This window comes from Culex pipiens, chromosome 3, assembly GCF_016801865.2.
Source record: "Culex pipiens pallens isolate TS chromosome 3, TS_CPP_V2, whole genome shotgun sequence".
In the NCBI taxonomy this organism is placed as follows: Eukaryota; Metazoa; Arthropoda; class Insecta; order Diptera; family Culicidae; genus Culex; species Culex pipiens.
The window spans coordinates 18,067,583-18,085,176 of record NC_068939.1 but is presented as its reverse complement, the minus strand read 5'-3'; the positions used below and the strand labels follow the sequence as shown (position 1 = coordinate 18,085,176).

The following is a 17,594-nucleotide window of genomic DNA, read 5'->3' as shown; positions in this document are numbered from 1 at the left end:
TTGAAGATAGAGCTTTGTGCTCTTCAGCAAAGTTGCTCAGAATGGTGTTCTCTACAACTTTTCTGAAGACACCAAAGTGCTATCTCGTCATCCCGCCAAAATAAAAATTCTGAACCACCCTAAAATTTGGACCACCCTAATGTCCACCATACCAAAAGATGCCCCAATTGACCCTGATCATTTGTCCCGAAGATACCAAAGCTCTAAATCTTAACGTGTGGCCGCTATCAATTTTGTCACGCTAGATTTCGGTTTCGGACCACTGTGCATTGAGGAGAAAAGCAAAATATATTCACCGAATTTATTACATAACTTTTTTTTTCAACTGTAAACCGCCTTTTTTATTATCTTAATAAAATTCTTTTGCCTTCCTCACTGATGTAAGGCTATAATCCTGCTCGAAAAATGAACTTTTGAAATACAGCTCGTAGACCTATATTCATGTATACCGTATTCCCTTAGGTGCTCAAAATTCTTGCCAAGTTTTCTCGGCACTGGCTGATCCGATTTGAGTCAAACAAGTTGCATTCGATCCGGTTTGGTGCCCCATGCTGCGCTATTGAATTGCTTGAAGATCCGATAAGTAGTTCAAAAGTTACGTATAAATAAGTGTCAGAGTTACGAATCGGGTGCTGAAATGTTGATGCCGGATCTCACTTATCTATATGAAAACTATGTCCGGATCCATCATACGACCCATCGTTAGTAAGGTAATCAAAAGACCTTTCCAATAGGTCTAAAACATTGTAGATCTGGCAACCCTGTCTCGAGATATAACCACTTAAGTGATATTTTTATACTTTTTTGTAATGTCTAAGCTATGTCCGGATCCATCATCCGACCAGTCGTTGGTTAGGTAATGAGTTTTTTGAAGATCTGGTAACGCTCAGTTTCAAGTTATGACCGGTTAAGTGACATTTGTGTATTTTTTTATTGAGAAATAGATGGAATTTGTGTCCAAACCCATCATATCACCAAATGTTGGTAAAAAGTGAGGAAGGCACCAACCACATAAGTGGATTAGGTTAGTTTTTTATAAAAAACGATTCAAAGTCAAATTTTGAAAAAAAATCTGAGGTGCGGTGAAATTAAATTGAAGTTTCCTACAAGATGCTGATTTATTTTTTTTAAGTTTAACATGGTGCCAATGAAATTAGATTTTCACTTTTTGTCAACGTTACATAAATTGTATAATTATTGATTTTCAGTTAAATTATTTATACGATGAAACATTGAAAACAAAAAATTATATCTCATTTGGCAGTTGAACATCACTGCCTCTTTCATAAAGTTTTGAGGACCAAAAATTTTCTCCTATACCAAACTCAAGATAACCATCGAGAGAAAACTGATTGGTTTTCCTGTGGCTTTGAAAATCTTTTCGATGATGACTTGTACTTGAACCTTTTGCGTTTGAGACATAAGCCGCAAATATCAAGCCACGGAACATGTTATTTTTTATTTTTGTAAAAACTTTAAAAGCTGGCTCCAAAAAAATATGCCAAAATCAAACAATCAGTAACCTCAAAAACATAATAAAATGAAATCAATAACACAAAAACCTCTCATCGCCATTCCGCGAATTCAGGCTTATCATTTTCCCACAAGAAAAAAAAACAAATCCAATAACACTACTTTTCTATAACTGCACAAACCCTCCCTCAAATTCGGCGAAACAATGAGCACCTTAATGAAGTACGCGCTGCACCTTTATCTGATTGCCTCGTACAAGATTTTTCAGTCAGTTGCGATTATTTCCGAAAACCCCAGTAAAAAAAAACCAAGCAAAAATCCAAACAGTAACCACCATTACCATTCCCACGTCTTGGTTTGTGTGCCCGAAGAATTGACCGCGGCGGCCACTTTCTTGTCCGATTTCGATGGACAGAATGCCGTTGATCCGCGCAGAGGAACTTTCCTGAACAATCAACTCGAAGAGCGCCCTGGGGGCGTGTTCTGATCACGGTTCGGGCCACCCTGGTTGATTCGCCCAGAATCGCGCGGCTTTCGTGAGGTTAATGCTTCTTTTTTGGGGGCTTTAAATCTGCCCGAAATCCGTTGGAATGGTTGTGGGGATAAAAATAAAAGTGAAAAAAGCACCATTACGACGCTACAATGTTTTGAGTGGCTTTCAAAACAAGCTGAACCGGGATTCGGCGTGTAATTGCGCGCTGAAATTAGTTTGAGTGAAAGTTTTTTGATTGTTGGAGCAAATCCGTTGTTCTAGATCTGCAACATGATCATGAGAAACTTGGATAAAAATAAAATGATCATTGAAGTTAAGCTCAACCTTTTCCCACTGTAAATAACTTTTTTTTGCGTGCAAAACTTAATCTGTCACTTTTACACTCTAATCAAATGATGCGCAAAATGTGCACTACATAAATTTTGTACCAAATTCATCAGAAATATGATTTAAAAAAATTTTTTTTTCAAAGACCCTCCTAACGAGGTACTGCACCCGATCGCTGCGAGATGCACCTCCTTGATCTTTGGGACCTTGAGGAAACATGATGCGCGTCAAGAACCGATTCCGACAACCCCGCAGGGGGTATCACATTTCGTGAGTCCTGGCGTGCCATTGCCTGTGTGTCGTCGTCGTGGCCGTCGGATCGGAAGAATTTATCATCCCTCGGGGGCGTATAATCCGGGAATCCCTTCAAGAAAAAAGAAGAGCCAAGATCTGCTTTAATTTTGGGGTTTAGCCGGGTTTGTTTTGCTCTCGGACAGCGGGCCCAGATATTCCAAGGGCGAAAACATTTAACACAGCAGGCGATGATTGATACCGATCGGGGATGCCGTGGATACGGGATCGAAGAATCTGAGGAGATTGCATCTCGTGCGCACGTCAGGGCGATGATAATTTGCTCGTCTTGCTCGTTTGAGATTTGGGATTGGAATTTGTGCGAAGATGTTGCGCAAACTGCATGGAACTTCGGCGAACCGAACGAAGGTTGCTGGAATTTTTGGTCGGATTAAAAAAGGATCGTGCTGGGATTAGGGCAGGTTGAGTGAAGGACAATGATGATTTTTGAGGTTTGGATGTTGTCAAGTTGTAATTGAAATTATTAAGTTTTGACATGTACAGAAAAATGAAAGCGATAACGCACATATTTTGATACCGTCAACAGGGGTGACTTCGAGCCATTCAAATTAGTACACCCAAAACTGGCAGCGCTAGTCCGAGAGAATGATGGTCTCGAGTCGAGAGAATAGTGGTACCATTCACGGACGCAGAGAACACAGCTCGAGGTGGGCGATAGAACTATTATCTCGAGGTTCATTTGCAAAAAAAGTTCATCCGTCAAACAAAAAACCAAAAGTGTCGACAACGGGAATCGAACCAGAGACCTTTGACAAACCAATCCAATGACTTAGCTGCCTCGGCCACCACAGCTTGGTGACCAAGGAGAAGTCAGAAGTCGATGTATGACACTTGTTGGAGATTTATTGATTCAACTAACGAATGAACTCAATTGTTATGATGGTGTGAGTTGGTACCATTATTCTATCGATTTTGGCACTGAGGCCTCAATAAATTTTGAGAGAACGATTATCTCGACTCTGAATTTTTGGTGTAGAAATTGGTATGTCCCAAATTCACCCCAATTGATGATAGTTCTTAACCCCTTCCCGCCCAGTGCAAAAACGAGATTTTTTACGTTTTTCACATTTACTCGTAGCTGGATCGACCAAATTAGATGAAAATTTTAATGGTTATAAGCTAACATTCTATATAAACTAATGCAGCTTGAACCAGGTTGAAAAAATTAATGGTTGCAGAGAAATTCAATTTTGAAGACAAAAATTAGTGGTGCTCTCGAGTAACCATGGGCGTTAGATGGTTAATTTCTCATTTTAATTACCATTTAGCTTATTGTTGTTTCAATGCAAAAGTTGTTGGAAAATGCATTATACACACATACATTATACAGTTGGTTTGCAATTGTTAGTTTTCAAAAATCGAAGTTTGTTTGCAAAAAAAAACTTTTTACAGTGCTGTACATCGAAAATTCACTAAAATTGGAAATATTTCTAAACGAACTTTAACTGTTAAAAATAAAGCTGGGACCTCGGTTATTCGGAAACATAAAAAAAATGTTTATATAAAATCAGATATCATCTTTTCAATCAAACCAAATCAAAAGAGATGTACAAAAATCGTATTAGAACTGAAAATTACTTGCATAAAAATATTTGAGGAACCCACAATAAATTTAAGAATAAAAATATAACGGATCGGATAGTTTTTCGGATAATAGTATTCGATCAGAAAGCATGTGATGCAAAATTGAAGGTTTTTTGAATACAGTAGTTGTTCGGTAATTGGGCGTTGTTTAACTGGACTGCTTTTTAACTGGGCGCTCGATAACTGGGCCGTAGCCCAGTTAAAAAGCAGATAAACGTCAAATAACCAAAACAAACCGAAATAACCGAGGGGTTAATGAATGCCAAAAGCTTGTTCAATAAAGAAAAAAAAACTTTGTTCAAGCTTTTATTTAATTTCAAGTCACAATTAAAGAAATATGAAAAGTACGCATTGTAAATAAATTTGAGAAACTATTATATTTATATTTCATCAGGAAAATATTATGCATCGGTGGTCCCCTCGTTATTTTTCGTTCAGCCCAGTTAGCGAGCAGCATTTGGTGACTGGGCTACGTTTTCAGCCCTGTCGAAATCTAATCTAATCTAATCTAATCAGACCCTAGCGCAGCCAATCTTTCGAAGGGATCCTGGAGAGTGCCTTAGGTTAGATGACGCCTAGCACTCTTCTTGTCATTTATTAACATTTGTAGTGCGCCATTGCATCGAAAATGCATTGAAACATCACAAGCGTTAAAGCGGCCAGGCCTACTGCGTAAAGCCGTATCGCAGAGATGACTCGTAATTGGGTTGAGTTTGAGCACTGAGTGTTCGAACAACAACACAATTCTGAATCGACAGGGGAGGAAGAAGCGTGGGGACACACCACCATACGCTCCGAGATTTTGGTTGTATTCGTTGGGAGCACCATGCTAAGAAGGTTTGGTACTCCGGGACACTCTGGGATGGGACATTGTATTTCCACGAATACCCTGGACACTATTTGCCGTGGTTATAGCGCCACAACTCGCTCTCTGTAACAGTATTTCTAATTCCAGTCCACGCTCACCAAGTCGTCATGGCCTAGTGGTTAGCATTTTTGCTTACCAATCCAAAGGACGGAGGATCGAACCCCGCCTCGAGCGACTTTGATTTTTCGTTCATATTCATCATTTCAAATTTATGTGTTCTTAACTTTCTCGTTGGGAGCAGATGGGAATCGAACCCAGAACCATTCGCTTACAAAGCGAACACCGTAACCAGTCAGCCACGGCCGCTCCTCCCGTTTTCAGCCCTGTCGAAATCTGGGGTAAAACCAACATGCGCCGTAGCAGCCTTTTTTTGCAAAAACATGGAAAATCGTGCGACATTTCCAAAAATCTTACTGTTGAAAGAATCAAACGGGACCTTAACTTTAAATTTGTTGAAAAAAAAATTAATGTGGTTTAAGATTGCATGATTTTAAATATTTGTTTGTCCATGATTCGATAATCCGAAGTTCCTAAGTAATCTTCGGATAATAGAACTTCGGATAATTAGGCTTCGGATAATCAAGTCAGAACTGTACATTATAACAATTCTGCGGTGTAAATAATGACAAAATAACAATAAATTAATGAATATTAGTTTATCCTTAGATTAAACGTTCTTCGATCTAAGGTCCCGAAATTCAAACTTCAAAGTGCCCTATTTGATCTTCCAAATTTCAAATAAAATTATCATTAACCCTAATATCGAAAGAAAGAACATAAAAATCAACCGCAACTTTCCGAAAGTAAAAAGTATGAAGATCGGCGCAACAAGCATTACAGTCCAGACTCGATTATCCCAAGCCTCGAATATCTGAAGTTTCGATTATCCCAAGTTCGATTGTGGGACTTCGGAAAAATAAAATCATGAACAACAAAAAAAAATTTTTTTTACTTCTTATTTTTAACATTAAATTCAATTTCTGCGACCCCATATTAGTAAAATTTTACTGTTTGATTGCCAATTAAATTTAAAAATACATTTTTTCAATATTTCTTCTTAAATTTATAAATTCTAAATCATTCTAGAGTAGTTTAGGGGTCATACTAAAGCTCAACAATCAAAAATAAGACTACGAAAAAATATTTTATTCTTGATTTGACTATCCGAAGTGAATTTTTACCAAGGCCTTAGGATAATCGAGTCTGGACTGTATTAAAAGTTTTGAAGATGCATTAGTTAAATTTCAAAATGATGTAAGAAGAGATATATGTTAAACATGTCGAATATGCTGACAAACTATCGTAATGAATGAATAATGTGTAACGAATCGTTCCAACTGGTGTAAAATTACACACACTGAAAACAACACAAGGCAAATGGACTGAAAACTCCACGAAACAGATTCGATCCATTTGCTCGTTTAGTGACACGTAACACCCCGGTAACAATCCCAGCGTTGAAAATCGCACAGAAATAGACCCTTCCTACCTGTACTAAGTACATGTTGATCCGATTTCAAGTGCTACAGTTCTTCCTTCCTCAACAGCCTAGAAGTTGCTCCTCCTCCTTCCGTTTTCACTTTCCGTCGTCGTCGCTGCCTCTTCTCGATGTTCAGGTGTTTCGCTGCACGCAATCCGCTGGCTCCTGTTCTGCTACAAAATCGATACCTTCGCTAGCAGTCCCTGCACTGCACTAGGTCACGTGGTCTAGCACGGCTTCGCCAAGATTCGCTGTCGTCGCCGGTAGGCCGAGTCCGTCATGGTCGCGAGATAATTACGAAATCACTTTTCCGGTGCATTAATTCGGGCTTTTTCCCTTTCTTCAGTGCGCGACACCACAGGCTTGAAACCGAAAGTGAGGCCGGTCTGTTTAGTGGCTTTTAATTTTTTGGACACATTCGAACGCACGCCGCCAAACACTTTCCACTAATTTTAAAAGCCCACTTCCTCCGGCCGCCGATATCTCCTTTTCGGTTGGCGCGGTTCGATTTCCACTCCTCTATTTAATTATTTATTTATACAAAACGACCGAAAACGCACACACTCACGCACACATACACAGTCGAAAACGACAAACTGTTGTGAAAGTTGCGCGCGCGAGACGCGACTATAGATGGCGCGCCAAAAACACCAAAACACTCTAACTCTGGCCGATTTCGACCTATCTACAAGCAGCACCACACTTGTTCGGGCTTTTGGTCACTATCGATATCTTCGCGCCACCACTTGTTTTGGCCGAAGTTGTTTTTGTTTCAAGCGGTGACTACTCGATCACTTCCCGCCTTCGTCTTTGTGTGACGTCACTAGCGCCGACAGCTGTCAAAATCCATACAAAAACCAATCAATTCCTATTCCGGAGTTGGTTGGCTGTAACCGCCACTTGACCTGCTGCTGCTGCCGTTTTTACTCTCAAGTAGTCAGGATCGTTAAGCTGCTGGGGTCTTTCCGTTCTTCCTTCCAGCTTGGGCTTCTTCGCCGGATTCGGGTAGCACAGGTCCGATCATCAAATTCACCATAATAACAACTTTGGCGAGGTAGACGCATATGTGCGTGCAGGCTGTTGAGTCGTTTTACATTTTGCTTTATCTGTTTTTTTGTGTTTTTTTACAGCCCGCACGATTCAAATGAGTCAGGTGTTTTCTATGTTTCCCCGCTTGTTTTCAGGCACTTCCAGCGTTGCAGGTGTGGCAATCAGGATAATCGCGCCACAACAAAGTCCGAAAATCGCCTTAGTCACTGCCACTAATAAGTTACCCCGAGAATCCCTTTTTCAGCACTCGGGGTAGAACGATGATGATTAGCTGCTTCCTAGAACCTCCAGCCACACACACAACCACTAATTATCGTCCTTCGAAACTTCGGACCCGCCAAACACACGGTTGTTTACTGCTTTCAAAAACAACAAAACTTTTAAATAACTACGCCACACAACTTCGAAACACGCGTCCGTTCCCGATGAGAGCCAACGGTGGAATGAGTCAACGGCGGAGTTTCTGCCTGGGACACAGTAAAACAACAGAGAGGCACTCACGCGGACGACTTACTCTCTCCCAACTCCACTTTGTGAGAAGAGAGTACCCTAATGTTTTGGTTTGTGAGTGCGCCGCGGATAAACACTCCGTTGCTCTCTTGAGCTCTCGAAACGAGTGTTTGGGACAGAGAATAAAATAGCTTTGAAAACAACACGAAATGAGCCGGCATCGCGGTACGCGCGAAGTTTCGCGACGGAATGGGAAATGTATGATAATGAGCGAATTGTTTGGATAATGAATTGAAAGATTGGTCGAGTGGTGTTGGGGGGCTCTCTCGTGTGAGGATGAGAGGACGGATGAGGGTTAATTGAAGAAAGATAAAAGGTGGAAGATAGTTTTAGCTGAGATTTTTCACGGAGAGGCAAATTTTAAAATTTCGGTTAGAAAAAAATGTAACACTATAGTATACTTGTAATATCTAAATAGGAATACAGTTTCGATTATTAAATTAAAATCCCTTGTTCAGGAGGCCATGTTGAGCAACTTTTTTTTCTTTAGAAAACATTGCTTCTATTTTTTTTTTTTTTTCATAAAATTATTTTTATTAGGTCCTTTTCGGTACTGGGACCTGGTTAGGACCGAGTCGGCTTTTGTAATTACATTTGACTTAATAATTACAGAGGATCTTGTGTGTAAATGTTAGTGGGAGGGGAGCCGATTACCCGCGGCCTACTCGGGGTTAGTAGGGAAGGGATTGATGTTAAAGACAAGGCGTGGGAAGGGAAGGGGGATATTGCTTCTATTGTTTAATGTTTTTCTTGTTTTAGTATTTTGATTTGCATTTATCTTGTTTAGTTTATCTTTGTTTTTAGTAGTTTTTGACTTATCCTACCACCATTACATTTTGCCATTCCAATTTTTTATGTTTTAATGGTAACTTTTTCAATTTTTTGCTTGTTTTTCACATATTCTGCTCTAGAATGGTACTGTTCGGTGTTCACCGAAGAAACCCCACCGTGCGCACACCCGTGCGCCCACCGTGTCAACTGACAGTTGACAGCAGAACAGAAACGTCAAACGTCACCAGCAAAAGCGCGCGCGATCAGCGCGCTCGTCAGAACACGTCCGATCGTCGGAGAGTAAACACGTTTTCGCAGAAGTGAAGTTAGTGTAGTGAGATGCAGGAGGAAGAGTGAGAAGGAGAAATAAACAAAGAAAACCAAGTTCCCGGTGTTTTCCTCTTCCTGCGGTCCCGCTGCCACAATCCATCATACAGTCCACTGAAACATATCGGCCAGCCCCGAACATGGTCCGTACCGAACCGGATTTGTGAGCCGTTCCCGTTTAAGTTCCCGGATGTGGAGTTCCCGGAAACCTCCGGAACATTCCAGTCTAAGCGCTCTTGATCAACGTTCCCTCACGCTACCTCTGCAGCCAACCGGATCTGAACGTAAGTCCAACCGCGAACTTGCGTCGTCGGAATCCGGATTCCGGAAGTATCCGCCCCAGGAACTTCCACCAAGTGGTTCAACCGAACTGCTTTTGTGGCTGTTGAAGGCAGGTTGCCATCGTGGGCTTTCCCGAACCAGCGGAAAGTGGCCATGGATCTATCCACAACCGAGAATCCTGAGGATGCGATCCGGCAGCTCCAGGAGGTAGAACAGAAGGTCGATTTCGTAGAAAATACGTTTCTGTGTCTACCGGAGCCGGTGTTGGCGCATCTTACAGTGCTTGAGGGCTTCCTAAGGGCAACAAGAAGGGAACATAACAAGCGAAGACTGCAGTTCGTATCACTTGTTCCGGAAGCCATCGAGCAAGTGGAGGAGGAAATGGACAAGTTTTGGATGCGCTACAAGGAAGTAAACTACACCCTGGCAATGAAGTTAGCTGCTGCAAAGCGATCTTCAGCTTCACCACCCGGCGAGGCAGACCAGATTGCCGCCGAAGTTTGGCTGACGCAGCAGTTTAAGGCTTGGGAGTCCCTCCATGCGGACATCCCGGAGCATACCATCGAGTCCCAGCAGGCCAGGTCGCAAACCCTGGAATCCCAAGAGGTAGCCGCCCAAAACTGCCCTCTACCGACAGGCTCGAACCAACCGAGCTCGTGCAACTCCCAGCCAAGAGAGAAACCCGCCAAGAACGCGCGTGTGGACTCCACGTCCGACGCTCTCATCGTGGCCAACCACGGGCCAGAAGAACCAGCCGAAGCGGTTGCTCCGGAGGACCATCCAGCGTCTACCGGAAGCCCGAAAGATGTCACCGCCAGCGTGAAGCATAACGAGCTGCTGCCAGTAGTGGTCTCGTGCCAAGTCCCGTGCCTTGTTCACCCAGACGGTGGATCGAAGGCCGAATCCGATCCAAATCCAGCACATGAACCCGAACCCGAGACTGCAACCAGACCAGGTCGTGTCCAACCGGACAGCCTCCCTCAAGTGATGACCACCACGGAGTATGAACCGCTGCTGCCATCTGTGGTGAAGGCCCCAGACAAGCGTGGCCAACATCGTTCTTGTCGTTTCCACCCGGATGTCGGCACCTTCCAGATCCAGTCCAAGATAAAGGCAATCCAAGTGACCTCCCAGAACGCACGCGACATCGATGCCATTCCTGAAGTAAGTGGGAAGCGAACCCTCGCTCCTGACAAACACTGCGTCGTTTGCAGGTCCCAGCAAGGTGAACCGTTCATCGAGAGCCGGCGCGAAGCATGGAAGCTGACCGTTCCGCCGGACAAGACCTCAAGAGCCAAGCAAACCGTTCCGAGTGACCAACCAGGTCGCTCACAACCGTCCCTCGATAGCCGGCGCAAAGGCGGGCATCCGTCCGTTCCGCCGGACAAGATCGTCAAAGTCGTTGAGTTACCTCAACCGGGGGGAGTATGTTCGGTGTTCACCGAAGAAACCCCACCGTGCGCACACCCGTGCGCCCACCGTGTCAACTGACAGTTGACAGCAGAACAGAAACGTCAAACGTCACCAGCAAAAGCGCGCGCGATCAGCGCGCTCGTCAGAACACGTCCGATCGTCGGAGAGTAAACACGTTTTCGCAGAAGTGAAGTTAGTGTAGTGAGATGCAGGAGGAAGAGTGAGAAGGAGAAATAAACAAAGAAAACCAAGTTCCCGGTGTTTTCCTCTTCCTGCGGTCCCGCTGCCACAATCCATCATACAGTCCACTGAAACATATCGGCCAGCCCCGAACAGGTACCATTATCATTTAAATTGTAAAAAAATACGTAGAGAGTTTGGGACAGTCTGGGACACAACAAAAACTACTGCAAACATCTTTTTACTTAAAATGTAAGAAATGGTAGTAAAAAACACAGTCCAAGTTGACCCATAAAAAATTACCTTTTTAAAAACATTGGCAAAGTCACATAAAATATGTCAAGCTTCCAACCCTAAAATTTTAAGAGTTCTTCTTTCCAATACTTTTTAATGATCAAAAATTAGTTGAAAAATTGTTTTTTGGCGATTTTTTAGATCGAAGCCCGTTTAGAGGCGGGGTTGGGTTGTAGAGGGTTAAAATCTAATGTTTATTTTTCAAGATCCAATAAATCATTTTTGAAGCCAAAAACCCAAAATGCAAACCATAAAAATTTGGTTTGTAAGACACTTGGAGCATTTCAATAACTTTTGAACAAATGCCAGACTCGATTATCCGAAGCCTCGATTATCCGATGGTTTGTATGGGACTTCAGATAATCGAATCACGAACAAAAATTCTTTTTTTTTTGTATTTTTTATTATCTTACTTTTAACATCAAACTTGAGTTCTGCGACCCCATTTTAGTCAAATTTGATTGGTTGATTGCCTATAAAATATAAAAATGCATATTTTCAATATTTTATCACCGCCATTCTGGCCGCCATCTTGGATTTAAATATTCTAAATCACAAATTTTTTTCATGATTCGTTTATCCGAAGTGAAATGTTGCCAAGGCCTTGGGATAATCGAGTCTGGACTGTCTTCAAAAAAGAAGTAAATTTGAAATATTGAAACAAAGCCTGGAAATCACTTTTTCCAACAGTTTTGACTTTGAAAAAAGAACACAATACGTTTTTATTGGTTATTAGATTTTATTTTATTAAATAAATCTTTAACCTGAACACCAGCGTTGTGAAGCTAAATTTAAAAAAGTCTTTTCTCGATTATTCAGAGTACATTGTTTTTCTCTGCCATAATCATTTTTTATTTAAATTTGGGATAACTGTAATTATGTCAACGAAATGTAATAAATGATACATTTTTATATATTTTTTTAAACAACTCAAAAGTTATGAAAATACAAATGGGACATTTATGCGAATATGGGTAGTAAATTGATCAAAAAGCAAACTTTTTGACAATATTAAACAAAAAATTAAAAAAAAAATCGGTGAATATAAATAACATCAGCTTAATTGCATTTAATAAACATTTTCAATTTCACTAAGGAACCCCACTTGTAGCCCCAACGGGGTCAAACATTTGTAAAAAAGTTGAAAATGCCTTTTTCATTGTAACTTAAGGTAAACACATCTGTTTTGGATCTACTTTGTTGTAGGTGATTCTTGACATCCTTCCGAATCGAATGCAACAAGAATAAGCCAAATCAATTGAGTTTTCGCCGAGATACTGCCGGATGAAGTTGCATTTCCAACTTTTTTGACCCCCTTGGTGCTTCGCGTAAGTTTTGACCCCGTTGGTGCTACAAGTGTTTAAGGACAAAATTGATATACGACCATGCTGCAAATTCTGTAATAAAATGTAACATTTTTTGCAGCAAATCTACTACAGCAGATTTTGATACATTTTTTTCTTGTGGGTGTACAAATTTAAACTATTAGCTATCAAGTCAAATCAACGTGCGGCTAGGACAAATACGTAAATTACTGCATACTTTAATAAATAAAAAATTAACCGAAGATAGGATAAACCCTGAAGTCGTCCCAAAAAAAAATATACCTTTTTCAAAACACTGTCAAGTCAAAACATCAAACAGATATTTCCAAAACATCAAAGGTCTTTTTTCCAAACAAATAAAGTTCAAAAATCTGCTGAAATTTTTAATTTCTGCAAGTTTTTATATTGAAGCTAGTCTAAAGGATACGTAAATGTACAGCAAGTTAAAAATGGGAAAAATGAATAAGGATGGGTTGTAAAATTAGAGGGAATCTTTTTGTTAAATCTATCTATATATATAAAAAAATTCAACGGATTTGTTCGAACGCGAATCAGTTCAATACGGAGCGTCGGATCGAAGTGCTCTCTGTTGCGTTGGGTTCGTATAAGTCCAATGAAGGTTTATATGCTGAAAAATTGCCACTTTGGCCACTCTGGGACCGATTCCGGAGCATCTGCAGATTGTATGGGAAATGTTGCGTAAAATCAAATTTTGATCACAGGAGGCTGAAAGATGAAAAAGCCTACTTTTCTGTACCAAAAATAACAGAATCGAATAGCAACACTTTTCAAATGCTGAAAAGGTGAACATTAGGATGTAACAAAAATGACTTTTTGGCGGGTATTCAAGGGTTTGTTCCGGTGGGCATACTAAGCCCAAATCCAAAATATGAGCTTGATTGGACGTAACAGGAGCTGGCGCTCCGCCCTTCAATTTTAAATGGGATTTAACCCGTCAAAAAAGATTTTTTGCCATTTTTTTCGAAAAATTGGCCCCGGCAAAATCAAATGGCGTCTAGGGCGTCGCGAGGCGCGACGCATATCTTTTTTGCCGGGACCGATTTTCCGAAAAAATGACAAACTTTGAAGGCCTGTACCGAGCTCCAGAGTGCTCCAAATTTCAATATTATATATACCAAAAGATGCGCAAGGATCTGGCCTACACGCCAATGATGTTGAAAATAAACGCTTCAGTGGCCAAAATGCCTCAAAAAGTGACATTTTTGAAAAAATCTTTTTTTACGGGTTAAATCCCATTTAAAATTGAAGGGCGGAGCGCCAGCTCCTGTTACGTCCAGTCAAGCTCATATTTTGGATTTGGGCTTAGTATGCCCACCGGAACAAACCCTTGAATGCCCGCCAAAAAGTCATTTTTGTTACACTCTAGTGAACTTTTGAGCACTTGTTTCGATAAGAAACACTTTTCAACATTTTTTTTTATTTAAACGATTTATTGACAAAATACATGAACATTTGACTAATCATTTCACTCAATGGGTGTTTTTCGGAAGTGCAAAAAATGTTGTATGGAACTCGTTGCAAAACTGGTTTTTTTCAGCACTTGTCGTATTTATCCAACTCGGTGAACCTCGTTGGATAAATGTACGACTCGTTCTGAAAAATATCTTCTTTTTGCAACTTGTTGCATAAACTACTATTTTAAAACATCCGAGCCAAAACAATCAAATCAGCACAAAACAAGAGACGGTTTATTAAAAAAAAAACTTTTTTTGATTTATGTCTTTACGTTTATTTTATCAAAACCTCAACCAATGAAATCAATTACACCATCAGCGAATAATTTTTCTCTTCCCAAATTTATCGTCGATTTCCGATATCAAGGTTGTAGATTTTGGGAAGAAAAAGCATCCCATTTGATTTCCCTTGTACCCCCAGCAACGCAGCAACAAAATCTATGCCCCCAATTTCACAGCCGATTAGTTGCGCCCGATTCCCGGGACTTAACCTCAACTTACAACCGCCAGAGGTCTTCAACGTCAAGGGCGCGCGCTCGCTCAGCGGAGATGTGCAGTGGATATAAAATCCAATATATTTAATAAAATTGATTTCGGCCGGTGCGAGCTTCCAAAACAAGTTTATGGGACTTGATTTCTCATCTAACCTACAAAAAAGCCTCGAGGGAGCGCAGCGCTTGATGGGTCCGGAGATGTTCTCGCGAACCCTTCTAATGACCCCTCGTTAAGGAGCTCGTAAAAAAAATCAACCTTTTGCTGGGCGGCTCCGGGCGATGGATCCCAGAACCACTGAAAACCCGAAAAAAAACGCCGGGGATTTATCGATCTATGAAAAGCATCAATTTATGGTCCGTGTCTATGCAAATGCATCTCGTCGGGAGAAGAGAACAGGTCGATTTGTCTTTTTTTCGGACGGGGATCTTCAGCTACGACGAGATGCCCCAAAATGGGTGACAAAATGTTGTCTCGTTTGGAAGCGTGAACGCGATTAATAATTTGGACGTTTTGGGTCGTAAATTGGTAGATTATTTAAATTTCGACGAGCTGGGACCCTGGAATATCCCGCGTGCGTAAAGCAACGGGACTCCGATATCTGCTCTCGAGGGGTCCCAAAGATCCCAAAATCTCGTGGAACTCTCCGAATCTTCCCGGGTAAACGAGGACTGCAACGCAATAGGGGGTGCCGTTGGTTATGCCCAAAAATGGTTGAGGTTTGGTCCATTTTCGCACGGGAATGCTAACTCTGGCAGTGGCTTGATGGAAGTTTTAGAGGGTTGCGGAAGTACATTAATCATGCATTATGGGCCAGGCTGGCCACGTTGTGGCGCATGCTGGTGAAGGTACTGTTGAATTTGCACTTATACGGTTTATAGTTTTCACTTTCATTCGAATTAAGCTACGCGAGTTTGCGCAAATTTTTCAGGTTATAAAATAATTAAGTGTTTTATGACGGATTTAGGAATGCTTTACTTTTCCTTTCATGTTTAGACGATGGTCAAGTGCTTGATGTTCAACAATACTTACACCCAAATAAGATGAGTCTAAAATAATAAAAAATGCTTCAATCGAGAACCCAGTCGAAGCCCTTTGGATGAGATATAACTTGAGACTATTCGCCTTTGTCCTCTTAGTGTATCGAACTGTCAGTCAACGGTTGTCGCATTGAATGACACACATCTGTCGTTTGGGTGTACCAAGCACCTTACAAAAAAAACCTGTTCCCCGCAATTACATAAGCAACATAAAACATAAACCACTAAAGTTTGTTAACCTTTCACCGCCACCACCGTCGCAACTAGTGCGTCCATCCCGGGAAATCCCGGGACAAAAATCCCGGGATTTTTCCAAAACCGGGAATTCCCGGATCCCGGGATTTTTTACAATTTTTCCCGGGAATTCCCGAAATTGAAAAAAAAACAATTTTGGTCTATTATAATTAGGGAGTACATAGTAATCGATACGAATTTGAAGCACTAAAATTTGTATTCGGCATATATCAGTATTAATTTGGCTTATTAGGGAAATTTGTTAAAATTTTAGTTCACAAATCCGAAAAATGCCTTGCGCATTAAATATTTTCTGTATAATTTAATGTATTTTTAAAAGACTGGGTATTATATTTACGTTTATTTAAGATTTTAAATATGAAAAAAATATTAAATTACTTATATTAAATTATTTTTCAACAAACACCGGAATCTATTTGCCCCAGAAAAATGTAAAAAATTAAGACAGCCATTCAAGTCAATTTTTTGTATCGTGTTTTGAATAACTTCGGTTAAAACTGGAACAGAACAAAACAATTAGTACACCGATTTTCGAATTAAATGCTCTGATATGCTATGCTTATTCAGCCTGTAATCCTGATTCTCCCCAGTTGGCGGAGTAACTTAAAGATAATTTGTTAAATATGTTTTATATAAACTAAGAAATTCAAAACTTATCTAAAATTTTACATTGACTGGTATCATTTTATTTCCAGAGTTTTTTTAAAAGGTCCTATAAATGAGAGACAATAGCTTACCTTTTCAAAAAAAAAAAAAACTCTGGATTTGTTGTCGTTTCTCGTTTTTTAGACATTTTGAATGAAATTTTTCAAGCTTTTCTAGTTATTACGGCATAGATAAAAATACATAAAATAAATATATTTATAAAACACTTATTTAATTTGAATCACATTGGAATCAAAAATTGTAATTTATTTGAAATCCAAAGCACAGCAAAGAACAAAACAAAAATCCATTTCATTTTTTAGTTATTTAGTCGTCCTTGTTTGGATTGAAGTGTAGATTGTCACCATTTTTTTATTATTGAGCTTATTCAATGGTTTTTAGCATGAAAAAATATCTAATATTATGAAAACATAGATTTTATGACTGCTTCAAAAATTTCCCGGGATCCCGGGAATTCCCGGGATTTTGAAAATATTTTTCCCGTTTCCCGGGAAATTCAAAACCCGGGAAAATTGGACGCCCTAGTCGCAACATATCGCATAATCACACAGAAGATCGCCGCCGCGGCCGCGAGTTGGTGTCGATCGATTACAGCACGTATATTAAGAGGAGCCGCCGCGACGTCTGCCGAGTTGCCCCCGCTGCCAGATCGCGAACATTTGTCAAATTATTTGCCTCCAGCAAGGGTCGTCGTCGTCATCCGTACACGTGAGGAGTGGTACAAAATTAAATGAGACATTCACCCGATCATCGGTCGTTGATCGTCGCGCAGATTTCCTAAGATATGTAACCTTTCGCTTTTTCGAAGGAATCTTTGAATCGTCGGCGTTTTTTTATGCTTCATGCTCAACACCAAAAGGGTTGGCTTACATTAGGTGGTGGGTACCGTGAAACTTTGCGAACTTGAAACCATTATTGAATCCACCAAAAGATTACATTAGAATTAATCACATTTATACGACTTTTTATCTTTATTT

General features: G+C 40.5%; 1 protein-coding gene across 7 annotated transcripts in view; it reads right to left on the bottom strand.

The window, feature by feature from the left end:
* Nucleotides 1-17,594, bottom strand: part of LOC120413442 (supervillin) — a 536,783-nt gene that overhangs the window by 471,283 nt on the left and 47,906 nt on the right. The window contains exon 1 of one of the 7 annotated variants that reach the window (XM_052709429.1): nucleotides 6,547-8,010. The exons of the other annotated variants lie outside the window; for them this stretch is intronic. Coding sequence (XP_052565389.1) covers nucleotides 6,547-6,561 — 15 coding nt within the window. The 5' untranslated portion in view covers nucleotides 6,562-8,010. Of the gene's footprint in view, nucleotides 1-6,546; nucleotides 8,011-17,594 lie in introns of those variants that run through there. 7 annotated transcript variants of the gene reach the window in all.